The sequence below is a fragment of the Panthera onca genome (genome assembly GCF_046562875.1).
Source record: "Panthera onca isolate mPanOnc1 chromosome E1 unlocalized genomic scaffold, mPanOnc1 haplotype 2 h2.Chr16_ul_6, whole genome shotgun sequence".
Classification (NCBI taxonomy): Eukaryota; Metazoa; Chordata; class Mammalia; order Carnivora; family Felidae; genus Panthera; species Panthera onca.
Window position 1 is genome coordinate 451,332 of NW_027675820.1, and position 26,224 is coordinate 477,555.

General features: G+C 44.4%; 1 protein-coding gene across 7 annotated transcripts in view; it reads right to left on the reverse strand.

Moving 5' to 3' along the window:
- Nucleotides 1-8,960: 8,960 nt before the first annotated feature.
- The window catches only part of LOC144615317 (uncharacterized), a 48,016-nt gene continuing 30,752 nt past the window's right edge, over nucleotides 8,961-26,224 (reverse strand). For all 7 annotated transcript variants that reach the window (XM_078442227.1, XM_078442226.1, XM_078442224.1 and 4 more), the window contains 7 exons: nucleotides 19,822-19,940; nucleotides 15,804-17,788; nucleotides 15,317-15,421; nucleotides 11,087-11,136; nucleotides 9,495-9,549; nucleotides 9,273-9,415; nucleotides 8,961-9,171 (listed from right to left, as the gene is read on the reverse strand). In XM_078442227.1, the coding sequence (XP_078298353.1) occupies nucleotides 9,069-9,171; nucleotides 9,273-9,415; nucleotides 9,495-9,549; nucleotides 11,087-11,136; nucleotides 15,317-15,421; nucleotides 15,804-17,788; nucleotides 19,822-19,940 (2,560 nt within the window). In that variant the 3' untranslated portion in view covers nucleotides 8,961-9,068. The remainder of the gene's footprint in view (nucleotides 9,172-9,272; nucleotides 9,416-9,494; nucleotides 9,550-11,086; nucleotides 11,137-15,316; nucleotides 15,422-15,803; nucleotides 17,789-19,821; nucleotides 19,941-26,224) is intronic.

The window sequence follows — 26,224 nt, forward strand, 5'->3', positions numbered from 1 at the left end:
TGCAGGAAGCTGGTTCTTCCCACTCTCTTTAAAAAATGGATTTAAAGGGTTCGTAAAAATTATGTGTCAATTCTATCTCAATAAAGTTGGACACAAATACAGCTTTGAGGTGCCGTTGACAAAAGAATGGACTCTTTAAGCCTCCCAAATGTTATCACACATAGTTTACAGTTCAAATAGTACGAAATGAAGTGGTGAGGAAACAGAATGACCCGCAGCAGCTTCTTGCCTCGACCATCCCCACCCTCCTGGGCCAGCTCGCCAGTCCTCGGTCCTCCTTACCTCTCGCTGGATCTTCTGGTGCTTATCTCCACCTATCTTGTGTTTCTAGCTCTTAATTCTTCCATTTAAAAGAGTTTTTTAATTTTTTTTTTTTTTTTGAAAGAGAGAGAAGGAGAGAGAGAATCCCAAGCAGGCTCTGCGCTGTCAACACAAAGTCCGATGCGGGGCTCGAACCCACGAACCGTGAAATCGTGACCTGAGCTGACGTCAGACGCTCAACCGACTGAGCCACCCAGGTGCTCTGATTCACCCATTTTAGACGCTATCTGTGGACTTCCTAGCAACACAGGCAAGGAGTTAGGTCTTTAACACCCCCCACCCATTCCATTCTTGGGGTTTAGTTTTGTCACTCTTGCCCCATGATTGATAGTGGTTGCAGAATTGTGACTAGGTAAGCATTGTTCACCGCAGAGCTTGCTCATGTAGTCCGATGGCACTCGTTTCTGTCCCCTGACCCCCCGGGGTTTAATTTCTTCTCCTTCTCTTTCTGTGCTGCCCGCCACGATCACTCCTCCACTCCGCTCCAGTGCTCTGGCATGACAGTTAGTGCCGTTTCCCTCGGCTACCTCCTTGACCTGTCATACGCTGCTGTCCTGGAACCTTCCTTCGCTGCTTCCTGGGCTGGGGTTTTCCTGGCTCCCTTCTCTTCTTGCTTTCTTTACTCTCTCTCTTAATCTGCAGTTAAGAATCCCTTTCTAATATTAAAAAATAGAATGGTCTTCGGACCTGCTCGTGATCGTAGGGATCCTTTCGATATCTATTAATTGGGACAAAAAATACAGAAAGACCAAAAGTTACTATGAAGGCACTCCTGCTCTTAAGTGAATTTGTGTTTTACTCACAATAGCATCTATGAACGTGTGAAAGCCTGTTCAAAGTTTAGGCTTAGGGTTAGTTCAATCTAGCCTCAATGTCTGGTCTTCCATTTGTCACCTCGCCCCCTCAACTTGCCGTGAGACAACCCCCTCTCTTGACTTTCTATTCAGTTCCTGTGCCCTAGCAGAGACTTAAGTACTGGTTTAAGGCCCACCTTGCAGGTGCACGCTGACCATGGCTGGCCAATCAGGGTCTCCTCCTGCCAGATACAGGGTCCAAGCAGACCAATCAGAGGCTTTTTGAAGACTGGCTTTCCTTTATGAGGCTTGCTCAACCTCAGTGGAGAGTTGGAGTTACTAAGGACTATCTTTGCAGTCTTGGGGCATCCATCCTGTGGCCTGAAGCCGTCATGGAGGAAAGCACAACTGAGGGATAGTTGGGGAGAGAATGACGTTTGAGCGCTAGATGCGGCCAGCTTGAAGATCTTAGGCTTCCCGGTTATGTGAGCCGATACACCGTATGACATTTTTGGCTTAAGCATATTTTAGTTGGATTTCTTTCACTGGGAGCATAAAGAGCGGCGACTGATATCCTGTCTTTGTGAACTTGGGCAGGTTATACAAGCGGTGCGTACAGACTTGGACCGTGACAACGCAGCTCCCACTAGGTCCCCTATGGCTGCCCTGTTATCAGCCTGAGCCTGAGACAGCTTGACATTGAATAGCCCGTTTTAGGGACTGGAGGAAACGACTTACCATGAGTCACTGCCCTAAAATATGCTTTCTACCCACATGCCCGGTGCCTGGAATTCTGTGGTGATGGTGGCATTCGTCAGGGTTAACCATGGCTCTCTTCAAACGGTTCTCCTTTGGAGTGTGAAGTCTGCGATATTTAACTTGTAGAAGTCCTTTCTTCTGGAGGTCCCTCTGGCAGGCAGTGGATCCAGGATGCGGTGTAGACAGACCTAGGTACACATCTCAGTTCCCAATGGCACAGTCCCTTTGCAGCTTTGCGGGCAAACCCCTAGCACTGTGTGCTGACCTTTAGGAGGTCAGTCTGTATCACATAAGGAATCCGACGCAGAGAGTGAAGAAATGGTCTCAGATTCACCCAGTAATCTCCCTGAGTCAGCCCTGAGGGCAGGGCCTGGCCCTAGGCGTTGGGAAGAGGAAGGAGATGTGATTCTTGTCTTGTCAGGGCTCCTGACCTGATAGAGAACTGCGGTTGAGTCTTCACATGGACGGACGCTGTCTTTCACTCTGCGCCATTCGTAGGTGACGCCTAGAAGAGCAGGGCCACCGTGTTGTAGCCTCTGACCCAGGACTCTGTCACATTCTGGGAGAGAGAATTATGGGCCCTCCCCGCATCCCCGCTCCTGCTGTGTCTCCTCGTGGCCACAGTGTACTTTCCCATCCCCTGGCTTGGGGCTGGGGGCTGGTTCCGTGCTTAGGCTCGAAGAGGCCCGATGGCTCTTTTGCTTGCTCTCTTACGCTTCTCTTGGGTAGCCGCTGCCTCTTCAGCCTGGGTCCCGGCAGCAACACAGGGAGAAAAGACCAGCAGTGAGAAGCAGCGCCGATCCAGCCAGCAGGGCATTAAAGTACAGCGGTAACGGCCAACCTGTGAGAATCGGTTTCCCAGCCTCCTCTGAGTTTTGAGGATGGTCTATTAGTTAGCACTGTTGTGGCAAAAGATAACAGATACATGGATTCCCTCCGTTATCAGGTTACGTACAGGTTCAGCTGCTGCAGTAGAGACCCAACACAACAGTGGTTAAGTGATTTTTTTTAATTCTTTTTTTTTAATCCTTTTTTTCGGGGGGCGGGGGGGAGAGTGCAAGCGGGGGAGGGGCAGAGAGAGTGGGGCAGAGGATCCAAAGCGGGCTCTGTGCTGACAGGCTGACAGCACAGAACCCGATGTGGGACTCAAACTCACGAACCCCGAGATCGTGACCTGAGCTGAAGTTGGATGCTTAACCGACTGAGCCACCCAGGCGCCCTTTAATTCCTTTGTTTTTAAATGTTTATTTATTTTTGAGACAGAGACAGAGATTGAGTGGGGGAAGGGCAGAGGGAGACACAGAGTCTGAAGCGGGCTCCAGGCTCCGAGCCGTCAGCACAGAGCCCGATGTGGGGCTTGAACCCACGAACGGTGAGATCCTGACCTGAGCCGAAGTCGGACACCTAACCGACTGAGCCATCCAGGCGCCCCAACAGTGGGTTAAATTAAAAAACAGCTTCTTGGGGGCACCCGGGTGGCTCAGTCGGTCAGGTGTCTGACTTTGGCTCAGGTCACGATCTTGCCGTTCATGGGTTCGAGCCCCATGTCGGGATGTGTGCGGACGGCTCAGAGCCTGGAGCCTGCTTCACGTTCTGTGTCTCCCTCTCTCTCTGCCCCTCCCCTGCTCATGCTCTGTCTCTGTCTCTCAAAAATAAGTAAACATTGAAAAGAAATTTTTTTAAGAAGCAGCTTCTTGATCTCTCATATGATAATCCGGTTAAGTACTGGATCTGGGGCTGGTTCGGTGGCTCTTATGTCAGGGAGCCAGGCTCCTTCTGTTTTCCTGCTCTACCACCCTGGGGTGTAGCCCTCATCCAGACGAGGCCTTTGTACCGTTGAAATCTTCATTTCCTCCACAGTGTGGCACCAGACCGCTCTCTGCCGCTGCCCTGGAAACACACGCAGCCTAAGCACCATTCCTGCCTCTGCTCTGGGCCTCGGGACTTTTCTTCTTCTTGAATGAGTGTGCTCCCGCCCCCCAGCTGGTGCTCCACGCCATCCCCCAGGTCTCAACAACATACCCCCACCAGGACCACAGGAGCCAGAGCTGGTCGTGCCTGGTGGTCCTCAGGACTGAGAGGCCCTGACCTCCGTGGGGGCAGGAGCCGGCCAGCATGACCAGTCGGGACTCCCAGGTTAAGAATCCAGTTGAGCCTCCTGGTCATCCTCAATCTGCTCTGCCCTTCGTCTCCCACCCCCAAATCCCTGCCGACCTCCAGCCCTGAAGAAGCCGGAGAACCTCTGCTTCCCCCACCTCCCCGTCCGCCTTGTCCTACTTCAGTCGTTTGGTGAGCATAAAAAGGCCTGTCAAAGTGGTCCCTCTGTTTGGGGGATGGGCTCAGGAGGGGTGGGCATGTGGGTTCGGAGGGTGACAGATTCTTTCTCCAAATGCTCGCCAGGCTCCTCCGAGCCCTCTTCTTGATTCGACCTTGCTTGGCCTGTGAAGGCGAACAAACACGGACGTGGTTGCTGGCAGCTCGTGGCCGCATCCCTAGTAGGACCCTAGCCTCCCTTAAAGTGCCTGCCTGCAAAACTCCCGGCTGTCTAAAGGATTGGCTGCTGAGTCCAGCCAACGCCTGAAGATCGGGCCCCTGTCTCCCAGCTTCTGTGAGAGGGCAGGAGCTTAACTTTGAGAAGTGTCAGCAAAGCCAGATGGGTCTCATATGGGCCAGCGTCCCTTCCTGCTTTTTGTCATCTTTCACTTCTGATTATAGAGCCCCCCACTCATTCCCTTCCCTAGTCCCTCATTCTCCCTGTGAAATACCCCATCACCTCTGTAATAATCCCAGTCGGGTGCCTGCTCACGATGAACCCTTTCCCCTACGGCACTGCAATACTATGTTACTGACTGAAATCTGTCTGGATTACTTTAAGTAGTGTCTGCTTTTGTTTGTTTTCATCAGGGGAGGTGTGCAGGATCAGCCTTTTAATTTTTTTATTTTTAATATTTATTTTTGAGAGAGAGGCAGGGTGCAAGCAGGGGGGTGGGGGAGGGGCAGAGAGCGAGTTAGACACAGACTCCAAAGCGGGCTCCAGGCTCCGCGCTGTCAGCACAGAGCCCGACGTGGGGCTCAAACCCAAGAACCGTGAGATCATGACCTGAGCCGAAGTCGGTCGCTCAACTGACTGAACCACCCAGGTGCCCCAACAGCCTTTGAAATTAAATTATTTTCAGGATCAGCTTTTTAAGTAAGCATCCCAGGGATGTTTGCGTATAGAGGTCCAAAGGCTGTATTTTGAGAAAACATGTTTCCCTGTGGAGATCTTTTCTCTGGCAGCCCTTTTGAATGGGGGCTATGTTTTCTCAGATACTGCATTGCCAATAGTCCATCCAGCTTTAATTCCAGTGAGAACGTTCCAGAGATGAAACTAAGAATCAACTCCAGGCGCTTCTCCAGTCACCTCTGGGGATGAGTGTATGTCGTCAGCATCCAGCGCCTCACCTGCTGCCCAGCTAGAATGACACCTTTCAGGGTTTCCGACTTAGAAACACGACCACCAGGTTACTCCACGTGGACACCACCCCCCTTTTACAAAGCCTTTGAACACCCCCCCATCAGGAGGGGTTTGCTGGATGATGTTGGTTGGCTCTTGACACCCATTTCTAGCCCCTTCTTTGCAGGTCCTGGAAACCCACGAACCATCGTTGACAGATTCCCTCGACAGCAGAATTGTGCCAATAAAGCGTACCTGTGTGAAATTTGGAAGGCGGAGGTGGAAGGAGGTGGAAGCCATGCTTTTCTCCTCTGTAGCAGCAGACATGCGGGCCGAATGTTGGAGTCCATACTCCCCACCAGTCAGGCTTGGGGCCATGGGGCTGTAGTGACCCCGGCAGTGGCTTCCCGAAGTTTCCTGACCGAGTGGCAGCAGCAGCTTTGAATCTATGGAGAGCAACTGTGGTAAAGTAACCTGAGAGCTAGTGGTGCGATTCCCCCCTGGCCCTGACCTTCACCACCGCGAGCCCCACCAGTGGTGAGCACCAATTGCTTGTATGACCTTTGTGTGTGTGTGTGTGTTTGCAATATCTAGAATGGTTTGTTTTCCTGGCTATGGTAGTTTTAAAATATGTTCACAAAACTGACGGTTGATGGGGGGTGGGAGGGAGGGGAGGGTTGGGGATGGGTATTGCGCCTGGGTGGCTCAGTTGGTTGAGCGTCTGACTTTGGCTCAGGTCATGGTCTCACCATTCATGGCTTCGGGCCCCGCATTGGGCTCTGTGCTGACAGCTCAGAGCCTGGAGCCTGCTTCAGATTCTGTGTCTCCCTCTCTCTCTTGTTCTCTCTTCAAAATAAACATTAAAAAAGATGTTTTTTGAGGAATAAATGTTTATTGTTGTTTTTAAAAAATTTTTTTAAATGTTTATTTTGGAGAGAGAAAGAGACAGAGACATAGAGTGCGAGTGGAGGGGTGGCAGAGAGGGTCATAATCTCGTGGTTGGTTCATGGGTTCGAGACCCGCATCGGGCTCTGTGCTGACAGCTCAGAGCCTGGAGCCTGCTTCATATTCTGTGTCTCCCTCTCTCTCTGCCCGCATGCTCTGTCTCTCTCTCTCCCTCTCTCTCAAAAATAAACGTTAAAAAAATTAAAAGAAATACGGCAAGGTAGCATTTGAGACTGATAAGTATTGTGCAAATTTGAGGTCGTGTTATAGAAACAACATTTTCTAAGCTTCACTTTATGAACCACATTTGAGCTAATGGAAATATTCCAAAATAGGAGAATGGAGTTGCCTGGAATCCCGGCCCACACTTCGGGAAGCCCAACTATGCACAGATGGGTCTTCTTGGTTTCTCGTCAGCTCTGTCTCTGTGTCCACCTCTCTTCTTCAAAAAGTCACCACCGGCCCCCGCTCCACCCAGCTCATGAAGGAGTTTGAGCTGGCATGAGGAGTTTCTGCCCTTGTGACCTAAGAGTGACTAAAGGGCCTAGTACTGCGCCTGGCTCAAAGCAGGTGCTCAACAAACAGTAGCGGCCACCATCCTCATCGTTATAATTATTGATTCTTTGATGGTAACCATGGCTTAGACGTCTCTGTACCCCTGCACCCTGCAGCAGGGCAGTATAACCGTCAGCAGGCTTTGGAGTTAACAGGCCTGGATTAAACCCCTACCTGGCAGTTTTGGATTTGCGGCCTTGGGCACCTGAACAGGGTACCTACATCCTTTAAGCCCTGTCCCCTTATCTGCCAGATGGGGATAATAAAGTATGTTTTCACGGACTGTTGGGCTAAATTAAGACTGCAAAACACCCAACCCAGGCCTTGACACCAAGTAAGCAAATAGTAAACTAGGTGCTGCTGCCGCTTCCGATTACTGTTACTCTCTAGTCTTGTGCTTTCAACACAGTTATTTGTTGGCTGACGTCACCACACAGAGACAGACACTTGGTGGCCGTTCTCACTAAAACGCTGGGGGAACGGGAGCAGGCACCAGGAGAACAGGTGTCCTTGCCCAGCAGCAGCAAACTAATAAAGCCGAAGAGGCACTGATGGGCCAATCACCCCGCTTGGAACCATTCCTACCAACCCTGCCAAACCTGCTGGGCTGTGCCCCAGTCCTACTGTCCCCTCGGGGGACTCTGTTGGTGGCCAGCGGTTGGTGCCATATTCCATCACCTATCGCTAAGCCACCAGCATTTATTTGGGGGCATTTAAAGAGATTGTCAGGGGCGCCTGGGCGGCTCAGTCGGTTAAGCATCCGACTCTTGACTTCAGCTCAGGCTGTGATCTCACGGTCGTAAGATCGAGTCCCTCGCATCGGGTTCCACACTGAGCACACAGCCCGCTTGGGACTCTTTCTCTCCCTCTCTCTCTGCCCCTCCCCCCTTGCTCTCTTTCAAAATAAACAGACATTAAGAAAAGAGATTATCAAACCTTGTTAATTCAGGATTTCTTTTATTCACTACTGTATTTTGACTCTGACGTCCTTTTTCTAAAACCTGTCATTCATGTACTCAGAAAGCATAGATGACTTCATTATTTTTAATGTTTATCTATTTTTGAGAGACAGTGTGTGAGCTGGGGGGAGGGACAGAGAGAAAGGGAGACAGAGGATCTGAAGTGGGCTCTGTGCTGACAGCAGAGAGCCCAATGCAGGGCTCAAACTCCCACACCATGAGGTCATGACCTGAGCCAAAGTCGGATGCTCACTGGACTGAGCCACCCAGGCACCCCGACTCCTCCCAACATCCTAAATGTGACTGGTTAACGCCCTCCTCTGCAGAAGTGGAGGGATGTTTGCGTCTTCTGCACGTTGTGCTGCATTATCTCTTGGAATCGTGCAGCCCTGATCTGAGCTGGGTAGGAAAGCAGTGGTAGGTGTGGTGCTGGGCTGAACTGGAGAGAGCCCAGCCGCACGCATCCGACCCTCAGTGGGGTCAGCAGAGGCTAGTGGGGTACAGGTGAACAGTAAGTGCCCCCACCAATAAGTGTTCTGAAATAAAGGCCTGAGCAGGGCAGTCCTGGGTAATTACTGCTCTCACACATTCTTTACTCTAACCCTCCAGCATCTCCCTGCTAGCTCTCTGAGGGTGGGGACTTTTTTTTTTTTTTTTTTTAAAGAAAACAAACAAAAAAACCCAATGGGAATTATCTACTAGCTTGTAAGGTTGAGGAACACCCTACTTCCAACTACACATTTTGTGTCTGAGTTTGAGCTCTTGGGAAGAAAGACAGGCCTCAGCCCTACAGTGGAGGTCGGCTCAGCGATCCAAATATTCTGGCAACCCCAAAGACCTCACAGAGGGGCCAGAGAGAGATGATCCTCTATGGGCAGGGGGTCAAGCGCGTTGTGAATAACTGGTATTTGGTGAGCCAGGGGAGAGAGCACCAGAATAGGCTGTTAATTAACTTAATAGTCTAAGCCCCTTGAAGATACGTTTTCCAGTTTCCAGAGACTGACCGTATCAGGGAAATGACGGAAAGACGCCCCGTTCACCCTACTTTGCCCATACTGTGTCTTGTGGAAATACTGGCTACCACGAGGGACTCTGGCTTCAGTCCTGCTTCTCTCGCCTGTGGCCCCTGTTGTCTGTAGATAAATATTTAACCGTTTACGTTTTAATTCCTTACCACGTGGCTAGAATTGGTTATGGATTTATACATTTTAATATGAGAAAAACAAGTATTTTACAAGCAATGCTGAGAAGCCAGTATCGGAAAGTAAACTTTGTAGGTGGCCTGAGGCAGGACGGCGTTCACTCTGTGACAATCTCACATGCTGTCTCACTCTCGTCACCCAGCTCTTCAGTAGTGGAATCTGTGGTCCGAGTCTTCTCTGCTGTGGCTTTGCCAGCCTCCCTGGGAAAAGGAGAAGAATGCCAAGGCTTTGACTCTCGAAAGGAACAATTCAACTCTTCATAATTTCCTCGTTTTAGAGAAAATCTTCCCCAATCACGTACCCTAGTTCCATGTTGAAAATCTCATCTTCATCAGAAGAATCCTTGTCGTGTAGCTTCTGTGCCATGTTTTTCTTGCGTGTGGCATTGAGGGGTCTGTACATGTCCCTAAGCCAAAGTGGCCGCCTTCTCCAGAAAAAGCCCTCCTAGAAAACAGAAAGGACAACGTTAGGTCTGTTTCCCCTGCCTTCTCCAGCCACGGTACTTTATCCTCCTCAGATTTACCTGATTGTCACTTTCCTCTGAGCATCTCTTACGCAGCAGAGATCCAAAGAAGCCCCTTGAAGGAAACACACACACACAGACAATTAGTGATTCGTACCATTTTCCATGCCTCTCACAATGTATTTCTCCAGTCTTATTAGCAAGCAAAATCAACACAGACCTGGGATCTCAGAAATAATTCCATACATGCTGGGCTTTCAGAATTTTCCTGTGTCTGTCCATAATGGCCCCACAGTGTCCCTGGGAGACCTTTGTATGTAACTTGACATGAAGTATAGGCAGGATTTTCACCCTGCTCACCTTCTGGCCCTTGGCCAAGTGCCCTTGTACAGTCAACAAACTGGGTGACCACACGGCAGAAGCACCAACTCTCTCCAGAAGCATTTTACATCAGTCCCCGCCAGGCTTAGCCTCACAGGCATCATTTGCTGGCGGGTGGGGAGGTGTTTCTATTTTCCTAGCTGCTTTACCTTACAAGATGAATCACACCGAGTGAATGCCTGAGTCCAACCAGCAGTTATCTAGCTCACTGACTTTCACACTGCAGGCAGATGAGTGAGTGAGTCGTGAAATCACCTGAAAACACACGGCTAGCGCTAAAACACAAAATACTCTTTTTGAATACAAATGGAATAGGGGGTACCTGGGTGGCTCAGTCAGGTGAGCAGCCCAAGTCTCGATTTTGCCTCAAGTGATGATCTCACAGATTGTGACATCGAGCCCTGTGTCTGGCTCTGTGCTGATAGTGTAGAACCTGCTTGGGATTCTCTCTCTCTCTCTCTCTCTCTCTCTGCTCCACCCTCCCCCCCAAATAAATAATAAACTTAAAAAAAAACAGAACAGAAAGAATCAGAGTGTATGGTAAGTTTGTTTTAGAAGGTACTTATGTCTATACGGTATGTGTGCACTGCGTGTGACATAAAATGCAGTTCACAGCCCAAGCACAGTGTAGTCAGAGACGTGCCCAACTGGAAAGGAACCATCTTCTTTCTGGTTCTAGTGGTACTAGTGATACAACCGTCCGGCAAGATATCTTCCTTTTCTCCTTCTCCATCTCATTATTATAAAAGGAAGAGATAAATGATTATCTAAGGTCTCTCCCAGTTCAAATTCTATTGGGTCTGGATAAAGGGAATGGAGAGCGGGGCCTCGAAAACCAGAAGGAGGAAGAAGGAAGTTTTCCCCCTACTTTACGGGAAGGACTCATGTATTCTACCTTCCATCATGCTTGAAGACTAGCCCCTTTACCCCACGACTTTTGGCCCTCCCTATCCCTTCTCCAGAGCCTCTGAGAAGGTCTGTGGCCAGGCCTGATGCCCACCGCCAGCGGGAACGGGTCTGAACATTTCTACCCCCGTCCCCCCACGATCTTTCTTTAAAGGTCTAGTGAGCAGGTGCTCTGTGCCAGTCCCATTCTAACTCGGGTTTGGCTGGGCAGCTAACTTTGCTGGATCCAGGCAAAGCATTAGGCCAAATATGTATTCTTTCTGCCTTTGGTGATTTCCTGGCTGTAAAACAAGGGGATTGAAATAGATGAGTTTGAAAATCTAGTTCTAAAATTCTACTTTAACGATTGCCAGACTAATATTTACCTTGAGCTTCCTTCTTTACCTTCCTTGGCTGCTGTTCTATGAGAATAAATCTGTTTTGGAAGAAAACATGATCACAGTTACCCATCACAATAACCACTCCCTCCACATCTTTATTCATTCCTTTGCGTTTTAGGTCTTATCTACCCAGTGAGATGATAACTTTTCCTAGGACAGGAATTTGTTGAATAGTCCTTTGACTCTTCAATAACACCTAACTCGCGTGCAGCTGGTAATACATTTTACTGACTGCCTCAGATAACATTCAACAGGTAATTCCTAATAAAAATTCTTGGGAGGAGGAAAAGAAAAGTGTCTACCAGAAACCTAAACAGCAGCACTGTTTTAAAATCAAGGACAAGAGTAGGATGTCTGTTATCACTGCTGCTATTCATTGGTGTTGAGGAGGTCCTAACTGATGCACTGGGAAAAAATGGAGTCGTGGAAAGGAAGAACTAAGACGTATTTGCATATGAAATTACAGACAAACTAAAAGGCCCAAGAGAATCAACTAAAATTTTGTTGGAAGAAACATGAGAATTCAGCAAGATGGCTAGATATATATAAAATCAAGAGATCAACATGTAAACCTCAATGACTTTCCTATGTTCCATAAATAATTAATCAAAAGATGGAAGAATTATCCCATTTACAATTATCAATAAAAAGGCATAAAGTACCTAGGAATAAACTTAGCAAAGAATGGGTAAGACCTATGAGATGAAAACACTAAAGCTCTTCTGAAGGACATTAAGAAGAAACGAATACGTGATGTGAGACACTATTTTCCGAGAATAGTGTAAAGATGTCAGTTCCCTTCAAATTAACCTACAAATTCGGGGCAATCCCATTCAAATCCCAAGACAGTTTTTCAAACAAAAACTGGCCAGCTGACATTTGGTAGAGAAAATGTGCAAGCATAGCTACAAAATGGATGAAGAAGAAGATCACAGAGCAGACGTTAAAATACGTTCTTACAGAGCAACTGCAGTTAAGTATGTAGCGTGATACTGATACAGGAAAAGAAAACCAGGTTGATAGAATAGAGTCCAGATAACACTAGTATTTTGGATCCATGAAGAAAGAATGAACCATTCAATAAAAGATTTTAAAGTAACTGGATCTTTATGCAAGGGAAAAAAGTTAGATCCCCTACCTCGACCGTACCAAAACACCAGACAGATTCCATACAGATTAAAAATAAATAAATCACAACAAATATTATAAGAGTACAGAAGAAAATATCAGAGACTATTTTTATACCATGAGGCGAAAAGGCCTTGTTAACGAGGCCCATGTCCCATAAGCCATGAGGCAGATATGGTGACGGACTGTCCACACCCCCTGTTCATCGTAGTCCTTGCCCCCTTGATCCCCTGGATTGTTTGTCCTCTTCCTGTTGATTTATAAAACTCTCTTCATATGAAATATATTAATCCTTTCAAAGGCTTTCACTGAATTTCAATGTTTCAAATATTTGTCAGTGTTTTTATCGTGAAGGAGACGGAACAGTGGGATAGGAGCACAGGCTGACTGCAGGCACAGCTGGGTTCTGCTTTGGGTTTTGCCACAGGGGCCTTAAGCTGATCCCCTTCTATGTAGGAAAGAAGGATGGTGATATCATCCTCACAGGACTGTGGGGATTAAATCAGATGTCTGGTTTATTCCAAGCAGAAATCAGACAAGACGATCAAATCTATCAAATGTTTCTGCATGTGGTATCAGGTCACAAAGCTTTTTCTCACCACAAGATTATAAAAGTATTGATTCTGTTTTCTTCTAGCACTTTGATGGGTTCCTGTTTCTCTTTTGTTACATGTACTGAAATATGTTTTTTTAAGGTGAGAAATAGGGATCTGTTGTTATTTTCCTCCCAAATAATTAAGCAGTTGTTCTATTACCATTTATTTATTTTCTTCCACTGATTTGAATACTAAAAGGTAACATTTCAATGTTTATTTATTTATTTTTGAGAGCGACAGAGAGAGAGAGTAAGAGTGAGAGAGGGGCAAAGAGAGAGAGACACACACACAGAATCCAGAGCAGGCTCCAGGTTCTGAGCTGTCAGCACAGAGCCCAACACAGGGCTCGAACTCCTGAACCATGAAATTATGACCTGAGCCAAAGTAGGACGCTTAACCAACTGAGCCACCCAGGCGCCTCTAAAAGGTAACATTTTAAAAGTCCTCGTCACCCACGGATCTGTCTATTGCTGGACTCTGTAGGCTACTTCACATAAATATTACGTTGCATTATTCCTCATTGTGAAATTGACACAATGCCTCATCTCTTCCTTTGAACATCATTATTGTCCACTACAGGAAAAAAACTGCATGGTCTCTGACCTCAAAAAGTGTATCATCTAAGTAGGGAGAGGAAATAATGAAACCACATAAAAAAATATAAACACAAGGTTAAACCACATAGGAATTTAAAACAGCAATAGGAGTTTATAGAACTTCCCAAAAGCAAAAGGCTGCAGGCCACCTCAAGATGCAGAGTACTGACTGGACAATGGCCAATGATTTCTCTTCCCAGAGGTCATGGTAAGTTGACCCCACGCTAGTTCCTAGGCTCTTAGGCTGAGAAATCAGACTCTGATCTCATCAAGAGAGAACGCACTTCTTTCTGCATGGAGGCAATATCACCTTACCAATGTCACAGGATTGATCAAAATCAGAATGTCAGGTCATGACTTGACAATAAGGAAAACATCCATTCCACAGATAGGGCATCTGTGTCCACATGATTGGGCATCACCTCCTGTGGAGACAGGCCTCTGTGGCACACTGAAGTATAATCAGAAGGCTATTTGGTGAGAAGAGAAGTGGAAGAAAAGTAATTAGCTGAATCCAGTGTTTCATGGAAAGGACGGAGGTAGCTAGATCCATCCATCTGCCCCGCGGGCACAGCCCGGCTGGTGGGCCTGACTCTCATCTGCTGCCTGAGGTGCCATCTCTACTCTTAGGCAAGGCTAGGTGGGCACTGCCCATGTTGGTCTCTTCCTCACCATTTCTATGCTTTTACTACTGACCAACCCTCCAGAAGACAGACATGTTTCTCCTTAGCAGTTAATACATCCAGTCAGGTTTTACTCAAATCTGATAGACCAGGAAGCCTTACATATCTCTGCTCTGATCCATGACCTTGATATTTCTCTCTTGAGGAGCTGCCTTTTAACAAACTGTTTAGCATATTTTTGTTATCAGGGGAGGGGAATGCGTCACTGTAGACCCTAAGAAATGGTGACAATCTCACAGAAGGACTAGGTCCAGGAGTATTACAGTATTCGGGGAAGGCTTTGTGAAGAAAGATGAACTCGAGTTGGCTTTTGAAGGCTCACGGGACTTCCACCAGCAGAGTGAAATAAAGGAATTTCAAGTGGGCAAAGTCACCAACAAAAGTAGGAATGGGCATGGTCTGACTAGGGGATGGTGAGGGGCTGTTTTGGCTGAAATGGAGGGTTGCCATGACAGATGGCAATATATATATATCTATATATATATAGATAGATAGATAGATAGATAGATATAGATATAGATATATAATAAGCATATGTATATTTGAATAAATATATTGAATATATATTCAATTCATACATAATTGAATAAAAGGTAAACAGGCAAGCTCCAGGAATAGGCAACTGTAATTATGACACGCTCTGAGTAGCCTGATGCAGGATTTTAGCTGCAGGGTTTTAACTGAACCTGTTTACACAATGCCTTGCGAAGTGGGGGAGAGAGCTGTAGGCACATCTAATTAATCAACAAGATGACACTTTTATCTCTAAGCCATGCCCTTTCTTCCAAGATGACTGATAGCTCCATGAAGGTGAAGACTATTTCTCTCTCATCATTTTAGCCAACGAGGAAAGAAATCAGTGGTAGTAGGAGGATGACTGGTGAGTGCATCGAATCGACATCATTTTTTTGAGTTGAAGAAATTTTACTATCATGTCAACTGTGGCCTTCTTAGACCTAATGTCTCAGAACAAGCTAATGGCTTGTTATCTTGGTTACAATCCACAGATGTCTCCCGGCAGTGGGGTTCCTTTTAAAATCCCTGGAATATACTTTGCAATAAAAGGACAAAGCATATCTCAGTCCTCCAGACTGAAGAGGGATATCAAGTCGTGATAGGTGGGAAAGTGGCTTTGATTTTCAGTTTGTGGGTTCTGAATCTATTATAAAGAAGGAATATAGTCTGGGAATCTGAACTAATTGTTGTCCTTACCTCAATGAGACAGAACACTATGATCAAAATCATCACTACTACAGTCACAGATATTGCCAAGATGAGTTTGTTGTTATAGCCATAGCCTGGAACTTCTTTTGTGAGCTAAAAAAAAGGGAAAGAACAATTTTTTTAGAAAACAGAGATAGGATGAAAGTTAACTATTCTTTAACGACTCTAAAACCCCATTCTTTCCGATGAATCGCTTATAGGTTCTTAAGGAATATACCAAATCTAATGTGATATGTAATCTTAATCATTAGCATTTTCTTCAAGACTTGATGTATCTTGTATGTTAGGTCCTCTTTTTGTCTCCTCTGGGAACAGCGGCACTGTTTCCTAAATGAGCAAAGTGGCAGATCACTGCCTTAGCCAAAATTATGTGGCCAAGACAAGACCCGGACTAGGAGCCCCTGGTCCTTGTGCTTGGGTCCATGTCCTAAACCACCTAAATGTCGAGACCCCACATTTGGGGATTTATCCTCACCTCCCTTGACTCCTGCCCTCTCTGTTCACTCTGGACTTCTGTGCTCTCATTGATATAATTCTCATTTTTCCATTGGTCCGTATCCCACTCTGCCTTGGACACCTTTACTTCTTGCTGCTCGCTGAGAAGCTTCATCAGGAGGCCTGTTCTGGAGATGAGCTTGGCACAGGCCAGCTGCACCTGGGTCTCAGAGCAGTCCATTTTCAAAGTCCGGATAACATGAGAAATGAGCCTTCTCACGTCATTGCTGGGGATGAGGGACTGTAGCTGCTGGTTTAACTGAATTTCAAACAGATCACCTGGGGACGAGAGCTTTGACACAGTGAAGCCTGTGGCTTTTGGGGGCAAGCCAGTGCCCGCATTGTGGTATTCCCGTTGTGTATCATTGGTTTGTTTAATGGTCGGCATAGAGTTGTCTGCAGTAACAGTAGAATTAGCAGTGGAAAGATTCTTACGGTCTGTGAATTCAGGGAGGGTTTGTTCTGGCACAGTAGTGTTTCCTGTAGAAATATTTTCTTCAGAAACATTTTGGGCAGTAGTGTTCTCTACAGTAGTGTTTTCTCTGTAAGTTCCTGAAGGAGCAAATAATTCTGGAAAAGGATTTTTCTGAGGACTCAGTTCTCCCGGAGATGAAAAATCCTCTCGTGAAGGGGAATTTATGAGGCTCCTGACTGCAGAGGATGGAGGCCTCTTTGCAAGCAGCTGTCTATTACTGAGTGAACTTTCCTTTCTGGACTTTCGATTCAGTTTGGCCTTGGGTGTTCTGTGGACCACACGGGAGCGACTTTTATGAAAGCGGTGTGTCTTTCTGGGGAGTGAGGCTGGTCTGAAAGCCTTCATATTTCTAACTCTAGCATTTGCATCTTCTAAAACAAAAATGGTGTACGTTAAGTCTTTTGATTCTTTTTTCACGTCAGGTGGGGATTTTGGAGCGGGGGTGGCAGAAGGCCTGCCCAAAGAGTATTGCTTCAGGAAAGAAGAGACCGCTGCCTTGTGCTCATCTACGAACGAAGGCTCTGTATTGAAGGAGCTTCCCACTAATTTGCTGGGCCTGTGCGCCACGGGAAGCTCCCCTGGGGATGGTCTCCTGAGCCTTCTTTCCTTGGGAGCGGGGGTGGCAGAAGGCCTGTCCAAAAAGTATTGCTTCATGAGAGAAGAGACCGCTGCCTTGTGCTCATCTATGAACGAAGGCTCTGTATTGAAGGAGCTTCCCACTGATTTGCTGGGCCTGTGCGCCACGGGAAGCTCCCCCGGGGATGGTGTCCTGAGCCTTCTTTCCTTGGCCATGTTCTCCACAGATGGCTGGGCGCTCTGTTTCCTCTGGATGTTCTGACGTCTCAGTTCTTTTAAGTGCCTTTTCCGTATGCCCTTTGGGCCCTTGATGACCTTGTTCACTCTCAGGAACTTTTTCCCCACACTCTCAACCTCGTCTAGGCTCTTCTCCTGCGGTTGGGCAGTTTCCAATTTCTTTGGAAAGATTTGACGTTTAAACTTGGGACCTAAAAGGCTGGAATGTATAAGCATGGCCATTTTTTCTTTCTTTTTCACGTCATCAATTTTTTCCTGAATTTCTGCATCTACCAAATTTTCCAGAAAGTAGAGTTTTCTCAGTTTATTCTTGTAAGTTGAATTGTTGGATCCAGGTTTAAGAGAAGGGTCCCCTGTGTCGTTCATCGAGTGACCCACGGGCTTGTCTCCCTCTTGCACATTTGAAAACAGAAGTTTAATGAACGGTAACAGCGTCGATTCTACGTCTTCTAGATTGCCCTCCGAGAAATAAGGCAATATGTAATTCAGTGCACTAATGACATCACTTTCGTCATTGAAGTCTAGCTGCTCGTTCATAAAGGCTGACAAACTGACACGATCTATGTCTGAGGACGCCTTCTCTGGCTCAATAGTCAGCTCCGTGCTGGCGCTCTTCTTTCGAGCTGTCAATACCTTCATGAATGATCCCTCTGCCTTCCTTAGGTATACTTCCTGATCTGTCGAAGAAGAAGAAGAGATGAGTTCTGATAATGGAAGACTGACAGCACAGCTCTTTGTCAATGCACAGTCATACGTCCCAGTCAAGCAAATTAAGAATCAGCAAATACTCGAGCGCCATTTAGAGAGGAGACGAACTCAAACTTGGACCCACGATTGGCAACAACAAAAGGACAAAAAGATGTGTTTTGAAAAAGTAGCTATTTCCTCAGAACATTCCACAGTGTGAATAAGTATATTTAGAGTTATTCCATTGGTCCCTAAGGGCCGATTGCCCAGGCCTCAAGAAAAGCCAAGGCCGGAAGATACTCGGCTAAACTGTGTGCAGCTCTAGTGCGACTCCTGGCATTCACATACCCCACCCTGTCCTGCTTCGGGGGCAGAGGGAGCGCGAGTCTTCCTCCTTCTACGTCTTCAGTGGGCTTGAGTTCTTGCTACCATCACATATGCACGGGACAACACCCGTCACCAGCAGGCCCTCATCTGGACACGCCCTCTCCGCCCACCCACCAATTCCTTCGCTTGGTCCCTGCTCCCATATATCGCACCTCCCGTAACATAAGCTCTAGACAGAAAAAACTAAACACAAGACCCGCTAAGTCCACCCTGGTTCTTTGCTTAAATTTGGGCAGAGATGTGGGGTATAGGTTAAGAGATTTTCCAGCTATGAGAGAGATGCCACTGTGGGGCATTCAAAAAAATCAACGGAATGATACTTGAGGTTTTAAAATGCAGAAGGGATAAAGAAACTTTGGTCAAATGCCTACTTTGCTTTCATTTCCTTTCATTTCCAGATTTCTAGCTTTACTGAGGGAACCATCCAGAGCTTCCAACTACATGAAGGTCAAGCGTACAGCTTGTGTACACTGAACAGCACTGTGCAGCTGGGTTTTTCCAGAAGAATTAAAAGTATTTTTAGTGGTGCTGGTGAGAATCGGAGGAGGAGGTGATAAAGGTCACGAGAGAGGAGGAGCAGCGGGCTGGCGGAGCGCCCAAAACGGGAGAGGAGACTCGAGTGCTAGGCTAAGGCACCTCTGATCTCATTTTTCCTCGCCTGTCAAAGGAGATAAAAAAAAAAAATGCCTATTCTGCCCACCTCTAAGGGAGAAGGGAGTAAGATAATTGGTAAAACATTGTTTTGGAAAACAAGCAACACCACTTATAGAAGTAGCAAAGTGTAATTTATGCTGTGCCCTAGACCATTGACAGGGACCCATATTCAAGCTATCCAGGTGCAAAAGCACATTTTGGAAGTCACCAAGTTAGTGCCAATAAAACCTAAGAACAGAAAAATACCTAAAAGCACCTGTGTTTTGGATAGAAAAGCTTAAGATTCAGAACAAGAGTTGGACAGCCCAAGAATAGAAGAGCCCTCTCATCTGTTAGAACGGTTGGGTAGCAGCTTCTGGTTAGGGCACAGAAACACAGAGGCTCCAAATAAAACTTTTTCAGAAATCAGCATCACTTGTACTCTTACACACTTATAAAAACAACAAAATAAACAAAAAGGTATCTCCACCTGTCCTATAAGACAAAGGGCACCTGAGACCTAACGCACGTAAAATCAGCTTATAAGCTGTGATGCACTATGTGAACAGGTTTTCATTTGGGGGTGGGTAGTTGACTTAATAATGTAACTGAGAATCTGACTTTTCACAAAGGAATAGTTCTTAGAAATTTAGGGATCTGAACTCTGAATGAGTAAAAATAATGCAATGACATCATTAGTTTAAAAATTTACCATTGTTAGGGTGCCTGGGTGGCCCAGTCAGTTAAGCATCCGACTTTGGCTCAGGTCATGATATCACAGTTCAGCCCCGCATGGGGCTTGCTGCTGTCAGTGTAGAGCCTGCTTCGGATTCTCTGTCCCCCTCACTCACTCTCTGCCCCCTCCCAGCTCACGCACGTGCATGCTCTCTCTCTCAAAAATGAATAAACATTAAAAAAAATTATCATTGTTGATTAAAAATAAAAGTTAAACCACAAATAAAATAAAAATTTACAAATTTATCATCAGGCAATTAGGACTTACCACAACGTGTGCCATTTGTCAGACATGCACTGTCACAATGTAGCTTGACTGTCTTACAGACAACCTCAATAGTATTTTTAAATTGGCAGAGACAGCAGGCCATACGGCTAGGTAAAATCCTATAAATGGAAACACAGACAATTAAATTAGTGGTAAAGGAGTTACTCGAGCAGGTAGAAGAGGCGGGCCAAAGTCATCACAGGGCTGTGCAAAAAGGAATTCTTGAGGCACATGGCCTGGATGGTTGGGTAGGGACCAGTTGGCCAACTGCTGCTCTTGAATATTATAAATACACAGATAGAAGGACAGAGGTGCCCAACGGAAAGGTAAGGATGACATGGGGTATGGTACCCTTAGAATGAGATAGAGATTAGAACTGGGTGACACTGATCAGTAGTTTAATACACAGGTAACTCCTTCCAAGCCAAAAGTCTCACTTCGGGTTGAGAGCACACAGAAAGAGGGTAGACTTCTAAGAGTTTGAATAAATCTGAAATATGGCCCATACTGAGGATAAAAAGCAATCAACTTTGGCTCAGGTCATAATCTCGTGGTTCATGGGTTTGAGCCCCACATCAGGCTCTGTGCTGAGAGCTCGGAGTCTGGAACCTGCTTCAGATTTAACTTCCTCTCTCTCTACCCCTTCCCTGATCACTCTCTGTGTCTTAAAAATAAACAAATGTTAAATTTTTTTTTTAAAAAAGCAATCAATCAAAAACTAATCCATAATCTACACAAATGCTACAATTAGCAGACAAGGGCATTTAAAAAAGTTATTATAACAGTATTTCATATATGGAAAAAACCCCATGCCTCTCCTTAACTCAATGAATTGTGCAACAACTTCAAGTGGCCTAATATATGTATACTTAGAGTCCACGAAGGAGAGGAGATATAAAAAAAATTTGAAAAACTAATAGCCCCCACATTTCCAAATAAGTAAACCCTATAAACTCACAAATCCAGCAAGGTCAATGAAATCTGAGCACAACATGGATTAAACTACATGTTTAGTTTAATCCATTAAACACGGATAAAACTACACCACGGCACATGATAATCAAACTGGTCAAAGCCAGCGATAAAGAGCAAATCTTAAAAGCAGCCAAAGGAACAAAACCACACATGACACACAGAGCAACAAAGATATAACAATGACAACATATTTCTTGTTGGAAATAATGTAAGCCAGAACTCGGTGGGGCAACATCTTTCAAGCAGTGAAAAGGAGAGGGGGACCAAATAGCTATCAAGCTAGAATTCTATACCCAAATCTTTCAAAAATAAAAGCAAGACAGACTATCTGAGACATACAAGAGCTGGAAGAATTCATCATTAGCAGGCTTACACTGTAGAAATGCCAAAGGAAGTATTTTTTTAAATGTTTATTTGAGAGACAGAGAGAGAGGGCACGTGCAGTATGCGTGTGCAAGGGGGAAAGAGCACTGAGGAGACAGAGAATCCCAAGCAAAGCCCAACGCGGGACTTGAGCTCACAAACTGTGAGATTATGACCTGAGCCAAAATCAAGAGTTGGATGCTTAACTGACTGAGCCACCCAGGTGCCCCTAAAGAAAGTATTTTTAAGCAGAAGGAAAAGGATAGCAGACGGAAATGTGGATCCACACAAAGGAATGAAGAACATTAGAACTGGTAACTATATAGGTTATGATTTCACTTCACTATATGTATGTATATCATTTCACTATATGATTTCACTTATATGTAGAATCTCAGAAAAAAACAAACAAACAAGGGGTGCCTGGATGGGCTAAGTCGATGAAGCATCCTACTCTTGATTTCGGCTCAGGATCTCAGGGTCGTGAGATCGAGCCCTGTGTCAGGCTCCACACTCAGCATGGATTAGATTAAGATTCTCTTAAGATTCTCTCTCTCTCTCTCTCTCTCTCTCTCTCTCTCTCTCCTCTGCCCCTCTCCCCAACTTGTACACTCTGACTCTAAAATTAAAAAAAAAATACACCAAAAACCATAAGATACCTAGGAATAAACCTAATCAAAGAGGTAAAAGATCTGTATGCTGAAAACAATAGAACGCTTATGAAAATAAATTGAAGAAGACAGAAAGAAATGGAAAAACATCCCATGCTCAAGGATTGGAAGAACAAATATTGTTAAAATGTCTATACTACTCAAAGCAAACTACACATTCAATTCAATCCCTATCAAACACCAGTATTTTTCACAGAGCGAGAACAAACAATTCTAAAAGTTGTATGGAACAAGAAAAGACCCCGAATTATAATGTTGGGAAAAAACAAACAAACAAAGCTGGAGGCATCATGATTCTGGACTTCAAACTGTATTACAAAGCTGGAATCATCAAGACAGTGTGGTACTGCACAAAAACAGACACATAGATCAATAGAATAGAATAGAGAACCGAGAAATGGAGCCACAAATATATGGTCAACTAATCTTCGATAAAGCAGAATATCCAGTGGAAAAAAGATAGTCTTCGCAATAAATGGTGTTGGGAAAACTGGACCGTAACGTGCAGAAGAATGAAACTAAACCACTTTTTTACACCATACACAAAAATAAATTCAAAATGGATGAAAGACCTAAATGTGAGACGGGAAACCATCAAAATCCTAGAGGAGAACACAGGCAGAAACCTCTTTGATCTCAGCTAAAGCAACTTCTTACTAGAGACATGTCTCCAGAGGCAAGGGAAACAAAAGTACAAATGAACTACTGAGGAGTGCCTGGGTGGCTTAGCGGGTTGAATGCCTGACTCTTGGTGTTGGCTCAGGTCGTGATCTCAGGGTCGTGGATTGAATCCCGCATCAGGATTCTCTCTCCACTTGAGATTCTCTCTCTCCCTCTCTCTCTGCTCCCCCCCATGCATACATGTATGTGTGTGTCCATGTTCTTAATTAATTAATTAATTAATAGGGGCACCTGGGTGGCTCAGTTGGTTAAGTATCTCACTTGGCTCAGATCATGATCTTACAGTTCGTGAGTCTGAGCCCCGTGTCAGGCTCTGTGCTGACAGCTTGGAGCCTGGAGCCTGCTTCAGATTCTGTGTCTCCCTCTCTCTCTCTGCCCCTCCCCTGCTTGCACTCTGTCTCTCTCTCTCAAAAATAAACATAAACAAACAAACAAACAACATTTTTTTTAATGAATTATTGGGACCTCATCAAGATAAAAACCTTCTGGGGCACCTGGGTGTCTCAGTCGGTTAAGCTTCTGACTTCAGCTCAGGTCATAATCTCACGGTTTGTGAGCTCGAGTTCCGCATCGACTCTCTGTTGACAGTGCGGAGCCTGCTCAGATCCTCTGTCTCCCTCACTCTCTGCCCCTACCCCACTCTTGTGCTCTCTCTCTCAAAAATAAACATCCATGAAAAAAAGATAAAAAGCTGTACAGCAAAGGAAACAATCAACAAAATTAAAAGGCAACTGATGAAATGGGAGAACATATTTGCAAATGACATAATCTGATAAAGGGCTAGTATCCAAAATATATAAAGGACTCAACACCCAAAAAATCAAATACATAATCCAGTTAAGAAAAGGGCAGAAGACATGAATAGACAGTTTTTCAAAGAAGACATCCGGAAGGCTAACAGACACATGAAAAGATGCTCAATATCACTCATCATCAAGGAAATACAAATCAAAATCACAATGAGATACCACCTCACATGTGTCAGAATGGCTAAAATTAATAACTCAGGAAACAACAGATGTGGAGAAAGGGGAACCCTTCTGCGCTGCTGGTGGGAATGCAAACTGCTGTAGCCACTCTGGAAAACAGTATGGAGGTTTTTAAAAAGTTAAAAATAGAACTACCCTACAACCCAGCAATTGTACTACTAGGCATTTAACCAAAGGATACAAAAATGCTGATTTGAAGGGGCATGTGCACCCAATGTTTATAGCAGCACTATCAACAATAGCCAAAGTATGGAAAGAGCCCAAATGTCCATTGATGGATGAATGGATGAAAGATGTGGTATATATATACAATGGAGTATTACTTGGCAATCAAAAAGAATGAAATCTTGCCGTTTGCAACTACATGGATGGAACTGGAGGGTATTACGCTAAGTGAAATTAGTCAGTGAAAGACAAAAATCCTATCACTTCACTCATATGATGACTTTAAGAGACAAAACAGATGAACATAGGGAAGGGAAACAAAAATAATGTAAGAACAGGGAGGGGGACAAAACAGAAGAGCCTCATAAATATGGAAAACAAACTGAGGGTTACTGGAGGGGTTGTGGGAGGGGGGATGGGCTAAATGGGTAAGGGGCACTAAGGACTCTACTCCTGAAATCATTGTTGCACTATATGCTAACTAATTTGGATGCAAATTTTAAAAAATAAAAAATAAAACAAGGTAAAAAATAAACAAAAAATAAACAAAAAACCAAATGAATGAATAAACAACAACAACAAAGAGAAAACACTTGTAAATACGGAGAACAAACTGGGGATATGGACAAAATGAGTGAAAAGGGTTAAGAGGTACCAACTTGCAGTTATAAAATAAATAAGTCACCAGATGAAAAGTACAGCATAGGGAATATAGTCAATAATACTGTAATATACTTATTGTGGTGAGCATTTCATAATGTATATAATTGATCACTGTGTTGTGAGCATTTCATAATGTATATAAAAGATCACTGTGTTGTACACCTGAAACTAATTTAATATTACATGATCTATATATACTTCAATAAAAGAGATAATTGAGGGGCACCCAGGTGGCTCAGTCAGTTAAGCATCTGACTTCAGCTCAGGTCATGATCTCATAGTCTGTGATTTCAGGCCCCACATCAGGCTCTGTGTCTACAGCTCAGAGCCTGGAGCCTGCTTCAGATTCTGTGTCTCCCTCTCTCTCTGCCCCTCCCCCACTTGCACTCTGTCTCTCTCAAAAATACAAAAATAAAAAAAGATAACTGACTATTTAAACAAAAAAAATAATATGGTGTGCTAAAAGTAAAATGTATGAAAACAATAGCACAAAGGTCAGGAGGGGAACAATGGAAGTACACTATTTATTGTAAGGTTCTTATACTATTCATGAAATCATATAATATCATTTGAAGATAGACTGTGATAAGTTAAACATGAACACTACAAACCATTAAACAGCTACTAAAATAACAAAACCTGAGTTGTAACTATTTATCCCCCCACCAAAAAATAATAAAACGTACTAAATCAACCCAAGAGCAGGAAGAAGAAGAAAAAGAAAAAGAAAAGAAACAAAGAACAGATGGGATACATAGAAAAGAGTAGACAGTAGCTTTAAATGTAAGCATATAAATAATTACATTAAATATAAATGGTATAATCACCTAATTAAAAGATAGAGTTGTCATACTGGATAAAAAAGCAAAAGCCAACTATATGCTGTCTATAAGATTCATCTTCAATACAAAGATATAAGTAGGTTAAAAATATGGAAGAAATTATGCTTTGCTAACACTAATCAAACGAAACCTTGAGTGGCTATATTTACTATAGGACAAAGTCAATTTCAAAGCAAAGATATTACCAGGGATAAATGAGGTTATTCCATTGTGATAGAAATGTCAACTATTAGAAAAGACATAACTTAAGAATTTATGTGTCTGATAATAGAACTTCCAAATATATTAAGGAGAATAGGAAAGAGAGACACATAAGCACTCAATTATAGTTGGAGATTTCAATATCCCTCTCTCAATAATTGACAGAAAAAATATATAGAAAATGAGTAATGATACATCAGACTTGAAAAATACTACCAACCTACTTGACCTAGTTGACATTTATAGAATACTCCACACCAAATCAGCAGACTACATATTTTCTTTCAAGTGGACACATAATATTTATCAAAATAGGCCATATTCTCATCTATTACCAGAATTCATTGGCTATAAAACAAGCCTCAATAAATTTAAAAGGATTTCAGTCATCCAACATATTGTTCTGTGACCACAATGGAATTAAATAACAAATTAACAGATCTGTAAAATCTCCAAATATTTAGAAACTAACCAACACACTCCTAAGTAACCCTATTGGTCAAATAAGTCAAAATGGATATTAGAAACTATTTTGTACCAACTGAAACTGAAAACACAACATGTCAACATGTGGGATGTTGCTCATATAGTATTCATCTTCCCCAGTGTCCACTTTTAAGAAACTAGAAAAAGAAAAGGAAATTCATCACTGAGTAAGGAGAGAAAATGGAATGATAAAGATCAAAGCAGAAATTTTTGAAAAGGAAAACAAAAATAGAGAAGTCACTGTAATGAAAAGGCACTTTTTAGAGAAGATAAGTAAAACTGATAAACTTCTGGCCAGATTTATCAAGAAAAGACAAGAGAAGACACAAATTATCAATATCAAAAATGAGAGGAATGACATCACTAC